Below are 19624 nucleotides of genomic sequence, written 5' to 3' on the forward strand. Positions count from 1 at the left end.
TTATGAAGGAGGAGCAGAACAGCATTACATGCATGCATGTCTTGGTGAGCAGACGTGAGACTTAGACATCTGGACCTTTCCTCATTTAATCTCAGTTCATGATAGTTTTAGTTAAGTGTTAATTTCTAGAGCCAACACATAAACATAAAAGATGTCAAAGGAGAGAAGAAACCAAGGGAGAAGAAAAAAGAGGAAAAGAGAGGTGTAAGGACGAATTTGAGCAAAGAGGAAGAAACTTGAATATTCTACCCTATGCCTTGAGGTTGTATTTTAGTTGTAAGAAGGTATTTACAATGACTACAATGTCTTTAGGGCTACAAGCTTAAAAAAAAAGGACATAAGAGGACATATACCAACTTGTATAATTATAATTTTATTTCATCTCTATAAAAGTTCTCCTTATTTACTAGTCATGCCACCCCTACATACATGGGTATCTTTTAACACTCTCTCTCAAGTTGGTGTTTGTAACTCCACTTTTCAAATAACCTTGGTCAAGAAATTTTAATCTTATGTTGCTTGAAAAAAAAATTTTGATTGCCTTGTTTTCATTCATCGTGTTTTTTTGTCACATCTTGTTCTCCTAAGATTTTATCTAATGGTTTCTTGAAAATGTATATCCTGGGGAAAAATTTCTAGTTTTTCTTGGGCCATAAATTTTCAACCAGAGGCACTAATGTAGCCTTAGTGATTGTGTTCATTATTTGTTATCATCACTAATTTTATCAAGCGAGACTCCGGCTTTACCAGAAGCACTCCAGTTGATACCACATGCCTTGAGGAGTCGAATGAAAGGTTTGCGTATAAAATATGAATAGGAGACGATGGTTCCATCTCACATTGGATTTTCAGAGCTCATTGGAGACATTAGGATATTTTTTTAATTACTTAGAGAGTCTAATAAGCTTGCAAAAGTGGGAGGATAGTTGTGAATTTAAGTAATATACCATAGATTTTGAACTTTGTGGGAGCTTCACTCTTTGTAACCTACTTAAAATTTAAGAGAGGAAAGATGGGGCTTCATTCTCAATGCTCTTAATTATCACCCCTTGTCTCCCTTAGCAACAAGAGAGGAGAGGGGTGGATCTGCCAAGTGGAGATCTTCTGCATTTTCTTGAAGAATAATCTTATAATTAGGATGGCAAAAATGGATATAGATCAGAGTTTTTACCTGTTTAAATTGAATAGATTTGAATAAAGGAAAGGTAAATCTATACCTGATTCAATATAGAAGGGAAAGGCATTTGTTGACATATCCTCTTCAATCTTCATCAAAAGACAGACGGCAACAACATAATTCTAAACACACCAAACATAGAACATGCTGCATTAGAATTCAAGTAAATGGTAACTCTTGCTCTCATTGACAAAAGAAAAGACACCAGCTATGTTCTCAAGTTCATTCAACTGACTTGCAAGTGTGATTTGTCTTTATTTCCATCTTCAGGGACACTACTAATACAGGAGAAAAAAGGAAATGAAAAGAAAAGAAAAGAAAAGCAGAAGAATGGTCTTCAAAGAGGTATTCCCATAGACTTTTTCAATTTCTCTACCTCCAGGTAGACCGTGGAGTAAGGCAGGAATTCTGAGAAATGGCTTCCACTCAAGTCATTTATTGCGAGGGCGAGTTTCGGAATATCCTTGATCTCAGAATAGGTTAGAGTCCGGATAAACCTCGCAGGGTTTCCTGCCCACAGCTCTCCGGTTGGAATCCGCCTACCAGGAGGGACAACAGAACCTGCTTCAAGGATTGACTGGGTCTCCACAAGTGAACCTTCCATAAGAATGGAGTGCTGTCCAATGATGCACTCAGGTTCAATCGTGCAAGATCTCAATAGAGAGTAAGCTCCAATAGTCACATACCTCTCGATTGATGTCTCAGCCGGCAGTCCTGGCATATATAATAGAACACGATTCATTAATTCAAATTTTGCCTGCTTCCCACCAAGTGATTAAAAATATTCATCATTAGATAAAATTCATGGAATCCACCCCAAAATGAATTCGCAGAAAAAGGCAATATATTATACAGATACTTTACAAAGTTAACAAGAGCAGTTATATGATAAAACACTGCAACCATGAAGGTGATAATTCTCTCCTTATGTACATACTGCTCTCGTCATTCTAGAGACAGCAAAGGTGCCACTAACAATTCACACAAAAGTTCTTCCATGAAAAATAAAAAAGAAAAAAGAAAAAAATACTAGCCATATTACATCTAGAAAGAGCTCATTAAATGCCCATAGTTTAACATCAAGGGCATATCCTTTAAAGAAGCAACAACTATAAATACAGTTTTCTTATTTGTAAAATAGTAAAGGGTAAGAAGAAAACAACTGAAGCACTGAGCACAAAATCAAAGAAAATGCTACCAGGAACAAAAAGTTTTCAATCCATTGTACTTGACATTGAGGCTTGGTCTAGGTCAGACTTCCAATAAGAAATTCAAACCCGCTGTTAGCAGAAAGCAACTTCTCGAAGATGATGCAGAAGCTTCAAGCAGGTAATTTTATTAAAAGAATATATGCTATTTGACTAATTCCTAAAAAAGAAAGAAGAAAACTCTATAAGTTATTTATTTATTAGGTAGGCAATCTGTAATTTTTTCTAGAGCAGATATCTAAGAATGCTCGTCATAGACCTTCAATTGATAAATTTTAAGCGCCCCAATCTACTTCATATTGAGAAACATCTGAATTTCAGAAATCCACAAGCTGCAAATTTCATACAGCAAAAGTTTAAAATATAATTTATATCCGACCTCACTGAAATGGTTCAAAACTAGAAAGTAAGAAATTTTCAACTCTGCACACAAAACGTGATCAACATAATTCCTCTTTGAAAATCGGCAATTTATAAATGAAAAAGCTAGAAAACTGAGCAAAAACTTCCCTCAACCACTCACTTATTCAATATGCCGGGTGAAAAGTTTAACAAGTACAGGTTGTTCTTAACTATGTCCTCCATGGTACCAAAAAAGGATGTACTTAATAGTTCAAAAAAAGAGAAAAAGTCGAAACATAAAACTAAGTGCAGCTTCAAAGTTCAAAAAACGAGAAAAAGTCGAAACATAAAACTAAGTGCAGCTATACCAGAAATAAGATCCAGAATACTTAGAAGCCTAAAACATATAAGTAATGCAGCCAGATTTGCTGAAGAACATAATGAAAACTGCAGAGCATTCCACTCAAAAACAGTTTTTGCGATTAAATCCAAGGTGCCGTTACCGTATCAAGACAAAAATCAACAAGGGAATGGGAAAATTATCTCAGTTCCAGAGTGGTGTACATCTCATGAGAAGTACTTAAGTTAGGGGTAAAGACATAAGGATCCACAAATCTTTAAAATAAAATCTAAGGTTGTGATCTCAAGTTGACTTAAAATTCTCATTAATCCAAAGAAAAGAAAAAACTCCACCTATGTGTCAGTTCACTTTGTCTCATTTAAGCTGGAGTTCAGTAATGTGAATTATGTAGGTGAAGTGAATTCCACCAACCCAAACTTCCTATGTGCACTAATACATTTTCAGTCGATTATGAATGTTAGTTGGGCACGTCGCTAAGGTACAAAGGGGGCCTAAATCTACAACTCCTATTCTGGCAAAAAATGAAAAAACACGTGATGTTAAGAATTTTAACCAGATAAGAACAGGACATATTGCACTAATAGATTGCTCATGTAAGATAAATGCCAGGAAAGGAAAACAGTAGAAATTAACAGAAACAAACAAATTGAAGTTCACTTCAAACTATGTGTTATGGTCATAGAAGAAGTTCATGGAACATGGCCAACTCTTAGTTTATGTTGTAATGTTTTTCTTTTTAGTCCATTTCAGGCAACTTACAGGAAAATCTATGCTAACTGTTTATCTTTTTTTCTTTTTCTTTTTTTTTTTTTTTTTGAGAGAGAGAGAGAGGTGAGATTTAATTAAAGGCAAAGACCAAGCAAACAAAACAGATTACAACCTATGCAAGTGAGAGCCTGAAACAATGAGGTATTGCAGGGTGACCCTGTGCCTAGCATAATAGTCAGCTACATAGTTGGCCGAACAAGGAACATGAAACCAAGAAATATTGACAGAAGTGGAGAGATCAAGGATCTCATAAAAAGTCTGTTAATGCCTCCACAGGGTCAGATAGAGTTGAGCACCATTCAATCTCACCTTGGAATCATCCTCGACTCAAAGCTGTCCACCCAAGTTTCTCAATAAAGAGGAGGAGATCTTGCTTAAGTGCCATCAGTTCAACAGTAGTCGAATCAGCATGTCCAGTGGGGCCAGAGTAGGAAGCAAGGACAACCCCCTCATGGTTTCTAACACACCACCACCAAGACATCCCAAGGCACTTCCATTAAAATTTTGCTTGATGACCCTGGGAAGTGAAGGGACCATTCAACCATGGTTGTAGGTCTGCATGCAGACATTTGGGCAAGGCACCAATTGTCACAAAGAGAGGAGGCGACAAAATTATCAAATTCTCTGTGGGTGCCCAACCAAGCAGCAATGGAACTGGTGATTCTGCAAATGACTTCTGTAAAAAGTAAGAGGAAAGAAGATTGAAGATTGAGAAAGAAACTGAGATGGGGGGGCCTGCACGTCCCCCAACTTCTATTTTTTATTTTTTTATTTTTTTATAGAAAGTGATGAATTCATTAAACCAGAAACAAAGCAAAAAGATTAGGCAGGCCTCCCCTTTACAAGAGGGGCAAGGAGAGAGGCCACTTGCTTGGCACAACCATCTGCAACAGAATTTGCAGATCTGGGAACACGAGACCAAATACAGGTAATATGGGGAAGAATGTCCATAATGGAGTAATAAAATCCCAATGGCGCCATGGCGGGGAACAGGGAGAGGAGAACCATCCAACAATCACCGCAGAGTCTCCCTCGATGTGGAGTGGCCCGGAGAAATGCTCACGAAAGATGATGAAGCCTCTAAAGAGGGCTTGAAGCTCAGCAGCAATGGAGTAAGAAATGCCCATAGGAGCAGAATAGGACAAAAGTTGATTACCATCTGAATCATGAAAGACGCCATATCCGGCCAAGCCAGGATTGTCGAGGGAGCTGCCATTCCTGCATCATTGGAGACTTCGACAGGGCTCCCATCTAGGCAATGGCGCTCCAAGCTTTTATTTATAGCTTAGGGTTGAGTGGGTTGAGTAAAACTTACAATATTACCCCTACTTTAAATGAAAAACCCTAATTCTCTATATCTCCTATTCTATGTGTCCCCTTTACATGAAATTTGGTCCATAGACATGGTTTGACATGTAGAACAAGATTACATCAAGAAATATAAATAACGACAATGTAAAATGACCAAAATACCCCTTTTCTTGTATTTCAACACTCTCCCTCGAGTTGGAGAGTATATGTTGAACAATCCATGCTTGCCACAGAAGTTCAGGAATTCACGCTCTCCTAGTGCTTTAGTTAGGATATCACCGAGTTGATCACCAGACCGAACATATGGAGTAGTTACTACTTTCCTCATTATTGCATCTCGGATGAAGTGACAATCTACCTCTATATGTTTTGTTCTTTCATGAAAGATTGGATTATTAGCAATGAAGATTGCCGCCTGGGTCATCACAATACGTAGTCATAGGATCCTTCTGATTGAGGCCAAATTCCTAGACAACAGATTTTATCCACATTAGCTCATTGACAGTGTGGGCCATTGCTCTATATTCAGCTTCTGCACTAAACTGAGCAACAACATTCTATGTTTTACTTTACCAACTGACTAAATTTCCTCCCAGAAATACACAATATCCAGTGGTTGATTTTCTATCAAGCTTGGAGCCTGCATAGTCAACAATAGAGCAAGTCTCAATCAAGTGATTATTAGGTTTGAAAAGGAGACCTTTTCCCAGTGCTCCCTTTAGATATCTCTAGATTCTTTGTGCAAACTCTAGGTGAATCTTATGTGGGTGCTCCATGAATTGCCTCACTACACTCACTGCAAATGAACTGTAGCATAGATGAGTTTGCCTACTAGCCTTCAATACATTGTTTTATCTTTTACTTCAGAACTTTAATCATCATAAAGATCAAGTGCTACCTCCACAGATTTAGCCCCCAGAAGACTGTATTCTTGAAAAATTTCAGTAACATATTTCCACTGAGCTATTTCATGAAGCATCCATGTAAGATTCACCTAGAGGCTACACAAAGAATCTTGAGATATCTAAAGGGAGCACCAGGAATCAAGAGCCCAAGATAAGGAATGAGACACTGAGAGTGCAGACATACATGCAGGAAGAGCCATATGTGCCAAGGATGCAGAGGGAATAGACAATTGTGCTATACGTTGAGAAATTTGTTGTTGCTGGAGTGAGATTTGTTGTTGTTGTTGAATCAATTTCTGTAATTCATCTGGAGCACCAAATGGGATTGTAGTTTCAGACCCTGATGTTGTACCTTCATGTGTAATAGCATTTGTCAACGTAGGCTTCCCAAAGTTTACCCAACATCTATCTGAGTAATGACTGGTGCGTCCACAGTGAACACACTTGAGCTCAGATTTACCATCTCTTCGGCTTCGTCCTATATCAGAATTATCTCTACCTTTGCCTCTACTAGTCCCTGTGTGTCCCTTGGATGTATCAATAGAATCAGATGTTGTAGCTAATGTATTAGGGGTAGTAGCTTCACCCACACACGGTGCCATTGAGCAAGAGAGAGTAGGATGTTGATGATATGCAGCCCCTAATCTAGAATCTCCAACGATTGCCAAATCCTATCTGCCCAAGAAGATCATCAAGGAGCTCCAGTTGACACGATCAAAATCCTTTTCCAAGGTCAAGCTTTAGAGATAGGTTGTATTTCTTCCTCTTTTTATAATATTCACACATTCCATAAAAAAAAGGTCAAGAAGCTGTAGAGCAAAATGTTGTCGCTCGGATCTCTTGAAATGATCAAGAATCTTATGGGCAGCCATGGCAAAGTCATGTATGGTTCGGCCCTTAATGAAGGCACCTTGACCATTGTGAATAATCATAGGCATTGTGGCTTTGAGTCTGTGGGCAAGTAGACGTGCAATGACTTTGTAAGGGCTCCAGACGAGACTTATGGGCCGAAAGTCCCAAGGATTCTCTGCCATCTCATTCTTGGGTATGAGAGCAATGAAGGAAGTGCCAATGCTTTTGAAAGTTATGCCACAGTGATAGGAGTGGAACATAGATAGGATATCCTCCTTATGGTAAGCCAACATCTCTTGTAGAATTTGCCATTGAAATCATCGGGGCCAGGTGCCCGGTCATTGGTCATACCAAGGGTAGCTGCCTCAATTTCTTTGATGGAGAAGAGCAACTCAAGCAAGGAGGCAATAGTGTTCAGGGTTCTTGAGAGACGAACATGCTGCAATTTAGGACAGGCAGAACATTCCTCCGTGTATAAACCTGTGAAAAAACTGAGAAGAGCGTACTTAATAGAAGTCTTATTCTACGTTACTTCGTTATTGATGCATAACGAAATAATTTGATTAGTCCTCCATCTAGCCCAAGCCACCGTGTGAAGGAACTTGGTGTTGTCGTCTCCTTCCGCTAACCACTTGAATCGAGCTCTCGATTTCCAATGAAATCTTTCACTATGAGTAATTGTCTGGAATTTGTTCTGAAGGGAGATTCGGTCATGGAATTCAGTAAGGGAAAGTGGTCCTTGTTCTTCCAACTCATCAACAACATCAATCTGAGCAAGGAGGGAAGCTTACTCAACAATGGAAACGCTCAGCACTTGAATGCCCATGACTTGAGGTGGCCTTTTTTATGAGCTTGAACCTTGCGGAAAACGCCATCCCACAATGTCAGTGGTGTTGAGGTTCTCAAGGAGCCATGAGTTTTCAAATCGGAATGGTTGAGGACCCCATTGCCCAATTTTGGTGTCCAAGAGAATAGGCCAATGGTCAGAGCTAGCACGATTGAGTACTCTTCCAGTTGTTGGGTGGTAGAGGTTGAGCTAGTTGCTATTTGCAAGAAAGCGATCCAACTTGGAGAGGATGGGTTGATGCTGCTACCCACTAAACCATGTGCATGCCTTGCCAGAGAGGCCAATTTCCTCAAATTCACATCCCTTGATGAAGTCAGTAAATTCCCGCATTGAAGAGGGGATACAACGGCAAGGAGGAGATTTCTCGCTGTAGAAGCGAATTGCATTGAAATCACTTGCCAAAAGCCAAGGTAGTTGCCACTGTTGGGATAGGTTGGATAGATCCTCCCAAAATTTGCTCCAGCCCCTATAGTGTGTTGGTCCATAGATGTCAGCTAAGCTTCATGTGTTACCAGTGCTTTAGTCCCAAATTTTCAGGCCAATAGAGTATGAGCCAATATGTTCATCATGCACATCAATATGGTTTGTGTTCCAAAGAATAAGAATCCCTACCGAATGGCCTATCGCATTGACTGCTACCTAGGCAAGGGTTGAGCAATTCCACAGGTCATGGGCAATCAGGTCATCCATGCATTGGGTCTTGGTGTCTTGAATAATGATGACGAAGGCATTAGTGGAGGCCAGGAGATGTTGCATGGCATCTCCTTTTCATTGAGACCCAATTCCTTGAATGTTCCATGAGAGCAAAACCATTTCTTCTTTGCTTTTGGTACTCCCAAATCGTCGTTAACTTCTGGGAGCTTGCGTTTATAGACCACTCCAATTATGGTAGGGTGGCAGGAGGGGTAGTGGAAGATTTGAAAAGTGGAAGTTTGAATTTGAAATGGATTGGGACGCAGGAGAGATGTGGATGAGCCACTCCATGTGTATGTTGGTATTAGTGTGGTTTGAGTCAACCCCTTCGCACCAAGGAAAAGCGCTAAAGGACTAGTGCACTCAGTTTTGTCTTCCCAAATGAATGGTGGACTGCTTTTGTTCGAAGAATAGCTCTTCGAAGATGATTTTGATGTAGAAGAAGTGTCCCCAACAGTGATATTGAGAGCAGTAGATCCTTGTCAATGTTTGCGCGGGATGATGAATATTAAAATCGTCGGGTTCTTTGCACAGTGATTTCATCAAGGCATTCCAGTTTACCAAAAGTCTTGGTGATTTGAACGAAGGTTTGGTCATGCCAAAGCTCAGCAGGCAGTCCCCGTATGTTTAGCCATTGACCAAAGGGATGGTTGGGGCCAATGGATGTCACTTCTTTAATCTTGTTGAGTCTGGTAATTTGGCAGAGGCCTCTTTTTCTTTTATCATGTGGAAGTAGAAGAGCCAATAATGGGAGCCCAAATCGAAGTGGAAGGGATTGTGATCAAGCTAAAGAGCTTCAGAGAGCCAAGTGGAAATGCAAGAAACATCATCCAGGTTGTTGTCAACCGTGATAATTAGGAAGAGAGATAGTTTTCTCTTCCCTCAATTAAGAATTTGGCAGGTAAGTTGTTGGTAAGATGCATGGGATCAGTTGTGGTATCATTGGTTCAGGCAGGAGAGGCTAAGGGGGGTATTGGGGTTGTTTGAGTGGGTTTGTTGGCATGACTTGAGATTGGCAGAGGGGGAAAATGGGGGGTGGTTACTGGGGTTGCCTACTTCTCAAGAGGTTCAGTTGGGGTGAGCTTGCAAATGCTATCAATGACCGCATTCCATCCAAAGCCAGAGTTGGGGTGCTTCGGGATATAGATGCGCAACATGATCGAGCCTTCTCGACATTGTGCTGTCTTGCATTTGATAATAAGGTTGTATTGGAAAATGGTGGGTAGAAGACGAGTCTTCCAGTCCATAGTTCTGTTGTTAGTCTTCCAATGTTGCATCCAAATGTAGCTTTCTCAAGTTGTTGGACGAAAGCTGAGCATGCTACCGCAAGAATGGAGATGAAAGATCGTTTCTCTCCAATTTTAGCTATTAGTTGGATTAGTTGGCTGGAACTGTCAGTTGCTTTGTGGATAGAGAAGATTGTGTTTCCAACGAGAAAGAGGGAGCCACTGGGGGATTCATCTCATTTGTTGATGCGATGTCGTTGTCTGCTTGCTTTGGTTGGACAACTTGCCTATCTTGTCTGCTTGCTTTGGTTGGACAACTTGCCAACCTTGTCTGCATGCTTTGGTTGGACAACTTGCCATCCTTACTGGGGTTGCCTACTTCTCAAGAGGTTCAGTTGGGGCGAGCATGCAGATGCTATCAACGATCACATTCCATCCAATGCCAGAGTTGGGGTGCTTCAGGATATAGATGCACAACATGATCGAGCCTTCTCGACATTGTGCTATCTTGCATTTGGTAATGAGGTTGTATTGGAAAATGGTGAGGTAGAAGACAGAGTCTTCCAGTCCATAGTTCTCATGTTCGTCTCCCAATGTTGCATCCAAATGTAGCTTTCTCAAGTTGTTGGATGAAAGTTGAGCATGCTACTGCAAGAATGGAGATGGAAGATCGTTTCTCTCCAATTTTAGCTATTAGTTGGATTAGTTGGCTGGAACTATCAGTTGCTTTGTGGATGGAGAAGGTTGTGTTTCCAACAAGAAAGAGGGAGCCACTGGGGGATTCATCTCGTTTGTTGATGCAGTGTCGTTGTCTGCCTGCTTTGGTTGGACAACTTGTCATCCTTACTGGGGTTGCCTACTTCTCAAGAGGTTCAGTTGGGGTGAGCTTGCAGATGCTATCAATGACCGCATTCCATCCAAAGCCAAAGTTGGGGTGCTTCGGGATATAGATGCGCAACATGATTGAGCCTTCTCGACATTGTGTTATCTTGCATTTGGTAATGAGGTTGTATTGGAAAATGGTGAGGTAGAAGACGAGTCTTCCAGTACATAGTTCTCTTGTTCGTCTTCCAATGTTGCATCCAAATGTAGCTTTCTCAAGTTGTTGGACGAAAGTTGAGCATGCTACCGCAAGAATGGAGATGAAAGATCGTTTCTCTCTAATTTTAGCTATTAGTTGGATTAGTTGGCTGGAACTATCAGTTGCTTTGTGGATTGAGAAGGTTGTGTTTCCAACTAGAAAGAGGGAGCCACTGGGGGATTCATCTCGTTTGTTGATGCGGTGTCGTTGTCTACCTGCTTTGGTTGGACAACTTGTCATCCTTACTGGGATTGCCTACTTCTCAAGAGGTTCAGTTGGTGTGAGCTTGCGGATGCTATCAATGACCGCATTCCATCCAAAGCCAAAGTTGGGGTGCTTCGGGATATAGATGCGCAACATGATCGAGCCTTCTCGAAATTGTGTTATCTCGCATTTGGTAATGAGGTTGTATTGGAAAATGGTGAGGTAGAAGACGAGTCTTCCAGTCCATAGTTCTCTTGTTCGTCTTCCAATGTTGCATCCAAATGTAGCTTTCTCAAGTTGTTGGACGAAAGTTGAGCATGCTACCGCAAGAATGGAGATGAAAGATCGTTTCTCTCCAATTTTGGCTATTAGTTGGAATAGTTAGCTGGAACTATCAGTTGCTTTGTGGATGGAGAAGATTGTGTTTCCAACTAGAAAGTGGGAGCAACTGGGGGATTCATCTCGTTTGTTGATGCGGTGTCATTGTCTGCCTGCTTTGGTTCGACAACTTGTCATCCTTACTGGGGTTGCCTACTTCTCAAGAAGTTCAATTGGGGTGAGCTCGCAAATGCTATCAATGACCGCATTCCATCCAAAGCCAAAGTAGGGGTGCTTCGGGATATAGATGCGCAACATGATCGAGCCTTCTCGACATTGTGTTATCTCGCATTTGGTAATGAGGTTGTATTGGAAAATGGTGAGGTAGAAGACGAGTCTTCCAGTCCATAGTTCTCTTCTTCATCTTCCAATGTTGCATCCAAATGTGGCTTTCTCAAGTTGTTGGAAGAAAGTTGAGCATGCTACCGCAAGAATGGAGATGAAAGATCGTTTCTCTCCAATTTTAACTATTAGTTGGATTAGTTGGCTGGAACTGTCAGTTGCTTTGTGGATGGAGAAGGTTGTGTTTCCAACTAGAAAGAGGGAGCCACTGGGGGATTCATCTCGTTTGTTGATACGGTGTCATTGTCTGCCTGCTTTGGTTCGACAACTTGTCATCCTTACTGGGGTTGCCTACTTCTCAAGAAGTTCAGTTGGGGTGAGCTCGCAAATGCTATCAATGACCGCATTCCATCCAAAGCCAAAGTAGGGGTGCTTCGGGATATAGATGCGCAACATGATCGAGCCTTCTCGACATTGTGTTATCTTGCATTTGGTAATAAGGTTGTATTGGAAAATGGTGAGGTAGAAGACGAGTCTTCCAGTCCATAGTTCTCTTGTTCATCTTCCAATGTTGCATCCAAATGTGGCTTTCTCAAGTTGTTGGAAGAAAGTTGAGCATGCTACCGCAAGAATAGAGATGAAAGATCGTTTCTCTCCAATTTTAACTATTAGTTGGATTAGTTGGCTGGAACTGTCAGTTGCTTTGTGGATGGAGAAGGTTGTGTTTCCAACTAGAAAGAGGGAGCCACTGAGGGATTCATCTCGTTTGTTGATGCGGTGTCGTTGTCTGCCTGCTTTAGTTCGACAACTTGTCATCCTTACTGGGATTGCCTACTTCTCAAAAGGTTCAGTTGGGGTGAGCTTGCAAATGCTATCAATGACCGCATTCCATCCAAAGCCAGAGTTGGGGTGCTTCGGGATATAGATGCGCAACATGATCGAGCCTTCTCGACATTGTGTTATCTTGCATTTGGTAATGAGGTTGTATTGGAAAATGGTGAGGTAGAAGACGAGTCTTCCATTCCATAGTTCTCTTGTTCGTCTTCTAATGTTGCATCCAAATGTAGCTTTCTCAAGTTGTTGGAATAAAATTGAGCATGCTACCGCAAGAATGGAGATGAAGGATCGTTTCTCTCCAATTTTAGCTATTAGTGGGATTAGTTGGTTGGAACTGTCAGTTGCTTTGTGGATGGAGAAGGTTGTGTTTCCAACTAGAAAGAGGGAGCAACTGGGGGATTCATCTCGTTTGTTGATGCGGTGTCGTTGTCTGCCTGCTTTGGTTGGACAACTTGTCATCCTTACTAGGGTTGCCTACTTCTCAAGAGGTTCAGTTGGGGTGAGTTTGCAGATGCTATCAATGACCGCATTCCATCCAAAGCCAGAGTTGGGGCACTTCGGGATATAGATGCGCAACATGATCAAGCCTTCTCGACATTGTGTTACCTTGCATTTGGTAATGAGGTTGTATTGGAAAATGGTGAAGTAGAAGACGAGTCTTCCAGTCCATAGTTCTCTTGTTTGTCTTCCAATGTTGCATCCATATGTAGCTTTCTCAAGTTGTTGGACAAAAGTTGAGCATGCTACCGCTAGAATGGAGATGAAAGATCGTTTCTCTCCAATTTTAGCTATTTGTTGGATTAGTTGGCTGGAACTGTCAGTTGCTTTGTGGATGGAGAAGGTTGTGTTTCCAACTAGAAAGAGGAAGCCACTGGCGGATTCATCTCGTTTGTTGATGCGGTGTCGTTGTCTGCCTGCTTTGGTTGGACAGCTTGTCATCCTTACTGGGGTTGCCTACTTCTCAAGAGGTTCAGTTGGTGTGAGCTTGCAGATGCTATCAATGACCGCATTCCATCCAAAGCCAAAGTTGGGGTGCTTCGGGATATAGATGTGCAACATGATCGAGTCGTCTCGACATTGTGTTATCTTGCATTTGGTAATGAGGTAGTATTGGAAAATGATGAGGTAGAAGACAAGTCTTCTAGTCCATAGTTCTCTTGTTCGTCTTCCAATGTTGCATCCAAATGTAGCTTTCTCAAGTTGTTAGACGAAAGTTGAGCATGCTACCGCAAGAATGGAGATGAAAGATCGTTTCTCTGCAATTTTAGCTATTAGTTGGATTAGTTGACTGGAACTGTCAGTTGCTTTGTGGATGGAGAAGGTTGTGTTTCCAACTAGAAAGAGGGAGCCACTGGGGGATTCATCTCGTTTGTTGATGCGGTGTCGTTGTCTGCCTGCTTTGTTTGGACAACTTCTTATCCTTACTGGGGTTGCCTACTTCTCAAGAGGTTCAGATGGGGTGAGCTTGCAGATGCTATCAATGACCGCATTCCATCCAAAGCCAGAGTTGGGGTGCTTCGGGATATAGATGCGCAACATATCGAGCCTTCTCGACATTGTGTTATCTTGCATTTGGTAATGAGGTTGTATTGGAAAATGGTGAGGTAGAAGACGAGTCTTCCAGTCCATAGTTCTCTTGTTCGTCTTCCAATGTTGCATCCAAATGTAGCTTCTCAAGTTGTTGGACGAAAGTTGAGCATGCTACCGCAAGAATGGAGATGAAAGATCGTTTCTCTCCAATTTTAACTATTAGTTGGATTAGTTGGCTGGAACTGTCAATTGCTTTGTGGATGGAGAAGGTTGTGTTTCCAACTAGAAAGAGGGAGCCACTGAGGGATTCATCTCATTTGTTGATGCGGTGTCGTTGTCTGCCTACTTTGGTTCGACAACTTGTCATCCTTACTGGGGTTGCCTACTTCTCAAGAGGTTCAGTTGGGGTGAGCTTGCAAATGCTATCAATGACCGCATTCCATCCAAAGCCAGAGTTGGGGTGCTTCGAGATATAGATGCGCAACATGATCGAGCCTTCTCGACATTGTGTTATCCTGCATTTGGTAATGAGGTTGTATTGGAAAATGGTGAGGTTGAAGACGAGTCTTCCAGTCCATAGTTCTCTTGTTCCTCTTCCAATGTTGCAACCAAATGTTGCTTTCTCAAGTTGTTGGAATAAAATTGAGCATGCTACCGCAAGAATGGAGATGAAAGATCGTTTCTCTCCAATTTTAGCTATTAGTTGGATTAGTTGGTTGGAACTGTCAGTTGCTTTGTGGATGGAGAAGGTTGTGTTTCCAACTAGAAAGTGGGAGCAACTGGGGGATTCATCTCGTTTGTTAATGCGGTGTCGTTGTCTGCCTGCTTTGGTTGGATAACTTGTCATCCTTACTGGGGTTGCCTACTTCTCAAGAGGTTCAGTTGGGGTGAGTTTGCATATGCTATCAATGACCGCATTCCATCCAAAGCCAGAGTTGGGGCACTTCGGGATATAGATGCGCAACATGATCGAGCCTTCTCGACATTGTGTTATCTTGCATTTGGTAATGAGGTTGTATTGGAACATGGTGAGGTAGAAGACGTGTCTTCCAGTCCATAGTTCTCTTGTTTGTCTTCCAATGTTGCATCCATATGTAGCTTTCTCAAGTTGTTGGACAAAAGTTGAGCATGCTACCGCTAGAATGGAGATGAAAGATCATTTCTTTCCGATTTTAGCTATTTGTTGGATTAGTTGGCTGGAACTGTCAGTTGCTTTGTGGATGGAGAAGGTTGTGTTTCCAACTAGAAAGAGGGAGCCACTAGAGGATTCATCTCGTTTGTTGATGCGGTGTCGTTGTCTGCCTGCTTTGGTTGGACAACTTGTCATCCTTACTGGGGTTGCCTACTTCTCAAGAGGTTCAGTTGGGGTGAGCTTGCAGATGCTATCAATGACCGCATTCCATCCAAAGCCAAAGTTGGGGTGCTTCGGGATATAGATGTGCAACATGATCGAGCCTTCTCGACATTGTGTTATCTTGCATTTGGTAATGAGGTTGTATTGGAAAATGATGAGGTAGAAGACAAGTCTTCCAGTCCATAGTTTTCTTGTTCGTCTTCCAATGTTGCATCCAAATGTAGCTTTCTCAAGTTGTTGGACGAAAGTTGAGCATGCTACCGCAAGAATGGAGATGAAAGATCGTTTCTCTGCAATTTTAGCTAATAGTTGGATTAGTTGACTGGAACTGTCAGTTGCTTTGTGGATGGAGAAGATTGTGTTTCCAACTAGAAAGAGGGAGCCACTGGGGGGTTCATCTCGTTTGTTGATGCGGTGTCATTGCCTGCCTGCTTTGGTTGGACAACTTCTTATCCTTACTGGGGTTGCCTACTTCTCAAGAGGTTCAGTTGGGGTGAGCTTGCAGATGCTATCAATGACCGCATTCCATCCAAAGCCAGAGTTGGGGTGCTTCGGGATATAGATGCGCAACATATCGAGCCTTCTCGACATTGTGTTATCTTGCATTTGGTAAGGAGGTTGTATTTGGAAAATGGTGAGGTAGAAGACGAGTCTTCCAGTCCATAGTTCTCTTGTTCCTCTTCCAATGTTGCATCCAAATGTAGCTTCTCAAGTTATTGGACGAAAGTTGAGCATGCTACCGCAAAAATGGAGATGAAAGATCGTTTCTCTCCAATTTTAGCTATTAGTTGGATTAGTTGGTTGGAACTGTCAGTTGCTTTGTGGATGGAGAAGGTTGTGTTTCCAGCTAGAAAGAGGGAGCCACTGGGGGATTCATCTCGTTTGTTGATGCGGTGTCGTTGTCTGCCTGCTTTGGTTGGACAACTTGTTATCCTTACTGGGGTTGCCTACTTCTCAAGAGGTTCAGTTGGGGTGAGCTTGCAGATGCTATCAATGACCGCATTCCATCCAAAGCCAGAGTTGGGGTGCTTCGGGATATAGATGCGCAACATGATCGAGCCTTCTCGACATTGTGTTATCTTGCATTTGGTAAGGAGGTTGTATTGGAAAATGGTGAGATAGAAGACGAGTCTTCCAGTCCATAGTTCTCTTGTTCGTCTTCCAATGTTGCATCCAAATGTAGCTTTCTCAAATTGTTGGACGAAAGTTGAGCATGCTACCGCAAGAATGGAGATGAAAGATCGTTTCTCTGCGATTTTAGCTTTTAGTTGGATTAGTTGGTTGGAACTGTCAGTTGCTTTGTGGATGGAGAAGGTTTGGAGAAGGTTGTGTTTCCAGCTAAAAAGAGGGAGCCATTGAGGGATTCATCTCGTTTGTTGATGCGGTGTCGTTGTCTGCCTGCTTTGGTTGGACAACTTGCCAACCTTGTCCTTCGTCTTGGTGATGAGGGGTCTTCAAGGTTGCATCTTGGGAATGACTAGGTTGTTGTCTTCCTTCTTGCTCTTTTTGTTTTCTTGTGGTTGCATCTCTTTCATTTCCTCCGTCAGCATCCTTGCCTTCTTCGCCCTTCTTTTACCTGCTTATGTTCCTTGTCACACTCAGCTAGATCATTTGCAAGGTCTTCAATTTGAAGAAATTCTTGATTGCAGAGTCATGTGGTCTCGTGTGCCAAGAGAAGCAAATGATCTAGGTGATCGATTAGCTAAATCAGTTATAACCTTTCAGATTTACAGATTGTTACCAGTTTGTCACGTCCTGATTCCTTTTTTTTATGGCCTTGTTGACGCCTAGCCTCAGCTCTGTTTCTCCTTTTCTTTGATAAAATTTCTGTCCTTTCACAAAAATGAAAAAAAAAATATGCCCCCTCTTTGAGTTGACTTGGGGACCAACAAAGACCAGTCAACAAAGATGGAAATACTCTATCAAAGGGATACTGGTCCATCACAGGAGAAACAGCTTCAAAGTTGCTTGGTTATGATTTTACAATGCACATGAAGGTGCACAAAATGAGGCAGCAGATGCCTCATCTTGTCAAGATGAAACTCCTGGTCTGCGGACAACTTCTTCTTATAGTCCAGCATGGTTTAGTTCCTTATGTCAAGGGCAAAGAAAGATTAAGAATATCAAGATCTATTCCACACCTTACAAGCAGGAACAAGAGATTGTGTTAGTCACAAACTACACAATGACCAACCCTTCCAATCACCCAACTATCATCTATGTTTCCAGGTTCTGCAAGTTAATCATAAGAGTACAATAGGGAACCATGAAGGCTAGAACAATGCAAAGACACTAACTTTGTGTCAAACCCCTGAATGAGTATCCTACTAGTCTTCTACAGCCTCTTCCAATAAATGAATTTCACAGGTCAGAAACTGCTACAGATTTTACGAAAGGACTTCCTATTTCCAACAGGGAAGATGTTATTCTAGTTAATGTGAAGAGCTTTACAAAATATGCCCATTTCTTGCACTATCTCATCCCCATAGACCTATAAAAGGTTGCAGAAATTTTCTCAATCATGTTTGAGAACTTCCTTGATTGAGATCTCTCTAGTAGTTTTTGGCAAGAGTTATTTCACTTGCACATCATCAAACTGATCTTGAGATCAGCAGAAACTAGTTGAGATGATTACCTGGAAATTACCCTAAAAAAAGGATCTGAAAACCCACATCTTACAGTACAGGTTATCACTAAAAGGTAACCTTTTGAAGCAAACCATAGATTTACTCCTTCATTATCACCTAAGTGAAAGGAACATCCAAAGTTGCAGCTATTTAAGATCAACAGATGATTTTTTTGTCTTTTAAATGAACATCTCATTGTTGCCAAACCTGCACCGATGACTTTTCAGACTGAAAATGAAGGGATAAAGAATTTTACGAAGGTGATTGAGTTTACCTAAAATTATGCCCCTACTGTCAACTCTGCATTGCAGCTTGAAAACATTTAAAGCTCTCATTATTTCAGTCCACTCAGAATCCTGCATCAGGTTGGTAAAGTAGCTTGCAAATCAGGACTACCTTCAGATGCTAATAGGCATCTTGTCTTTCAGGCATCCTGTTAAATGCAAAAGTTGGGACAGGTTACTGAAGAAGGATGTCTACATGTTGAACCAGAAGCAACTTTTGCCAGACACTCTGCATTGAACAGAGGTAGAAACTTCACTGAGATTTAAGTGGAAAGTGTCCTTCATACTCAGAAGTAGTCTTGGATGTGCTGACTAGAAGTTACACAGAGACGTCATGTCTAAAACAGGAAACCTGTCACAATTGCAGGGGAGGTTCATACAACATTGCCTCCTCTTGGTTATTATAGTAGTTTTAATTTCCTTTCTTCTGATTCAGCACTCCCATTTCTTTACAACTAACCGGGACGTGTAAGCTAACTGCCAGTGATTTAGCTACTACTCTTTTAGTGTTTGTATATATGTAATTTATAAGTAGAGGACATGCAAAAAGTTCCTAAAGTTCTATGCGTTTAGGATGCTAAGATCCCTTCGATGTGTTTTTATTTTCTCTTTCCAAGTAGATCATTTATCGGATCACAATAGCCCCCAAATCAACAAGATTTTCATAGGAACACAATTCTAACCTGTAGGTGAAGACCAGGCAGCGTGTATTACACAACGCTCCTGCACACTGGAGCAGAATCCAACTGTAATCTTATTGAGATCTCCACGAAGCACAGCTCCATTCCAAACGGAGGCCCTGTCGTAAACCCTCACCTGCCCGGCGAGGACGACATTGGGCGCCACATACGCATCGACTGCGATTTTCGGGACCCACTGGCCAAGCGGTATTATCCTCCTCTGCCCTCTGTAGTCCCATTTTACACGGTCAGATGTCGTCGGGGGTGGGGAAGTTGTTGCTTTTGCCGGTTCGGCAGAGTAGTTGCGCGAGAGGAGGGCAGATGAAGAGGGAATAGAGGGCTTTAGCATTCGATGAACAGCTAGGGTTTTTCTGGTCAAACGAGCAAGAGTTGCCATTTCTGAGTTTTTTTGCTTGGTTGCCTCGGGGGAGAAAGTAAAATGAAAATGAAGCAAGAAATCGAACCTGGGTCTGAGCGAGAGCTCTGACGTTCTGCGTCTCACTAAAACAGAACAAAAGAGGGTACATGCATCCGTGTGATTGAAAAGTGGGCTGCCATCTGGGCCTAACTATACAAAACAAAAATAAAATAAGTATATAACATTAAATTAAATTTTAAAATTTTAAAATATATAAATTAGTATATAATAAAATTTTAAAGAACAATTGTAAGTAAAA

At 41.6% G+C, this 19624-nt stretch overlaps 1 protein-coding gene across 1 annotated transcript; it reads right to left on the reverse strand.

Moving 5' to 3' along the window:
• Positions 1–1335: 1335 nt before the first annotated feature.
• LOC137962459 (gamma carbonic anhydrase-like 1, mitochondrial) lies at positions 1336–19439 on the reverse strand. Its single transcript, XM_068809332.1, has 2 exons — positions 18951–19439; positions 1336–1891 (listed from the first exon to the last, which is right to left on the reverse strand). Exons 1-2 carry the CDS (start codon positions 19342–19344, stop codon positions 1515–1517), a joined length of 771 nt encoding a protein of 256 aa, XP_068665433.1. The 5' UTR covers positions 19345–19439; the 3' UTR covers positions 1336–1514.
• Positions 19440–19624: the final 185 nt, after the last annotated feature.

This window comes from Aristolochia californica, unplaced genomic scaffold (genome assembly GCF_029961685.1).
Source record: "Aristolochia californica isolate CCGP_79_NKW_82.1479 unplaced genomic scaffold, dmAriCali1.0.hap1 SCAF_4, whole genome shotgun sequence".
NCBI lineage: Eukaryota > Viridiplantae > Streptophyta > Magnoliopsida > Piperales > Aristolochiaceae > Aristolochia > Aristolochia californica.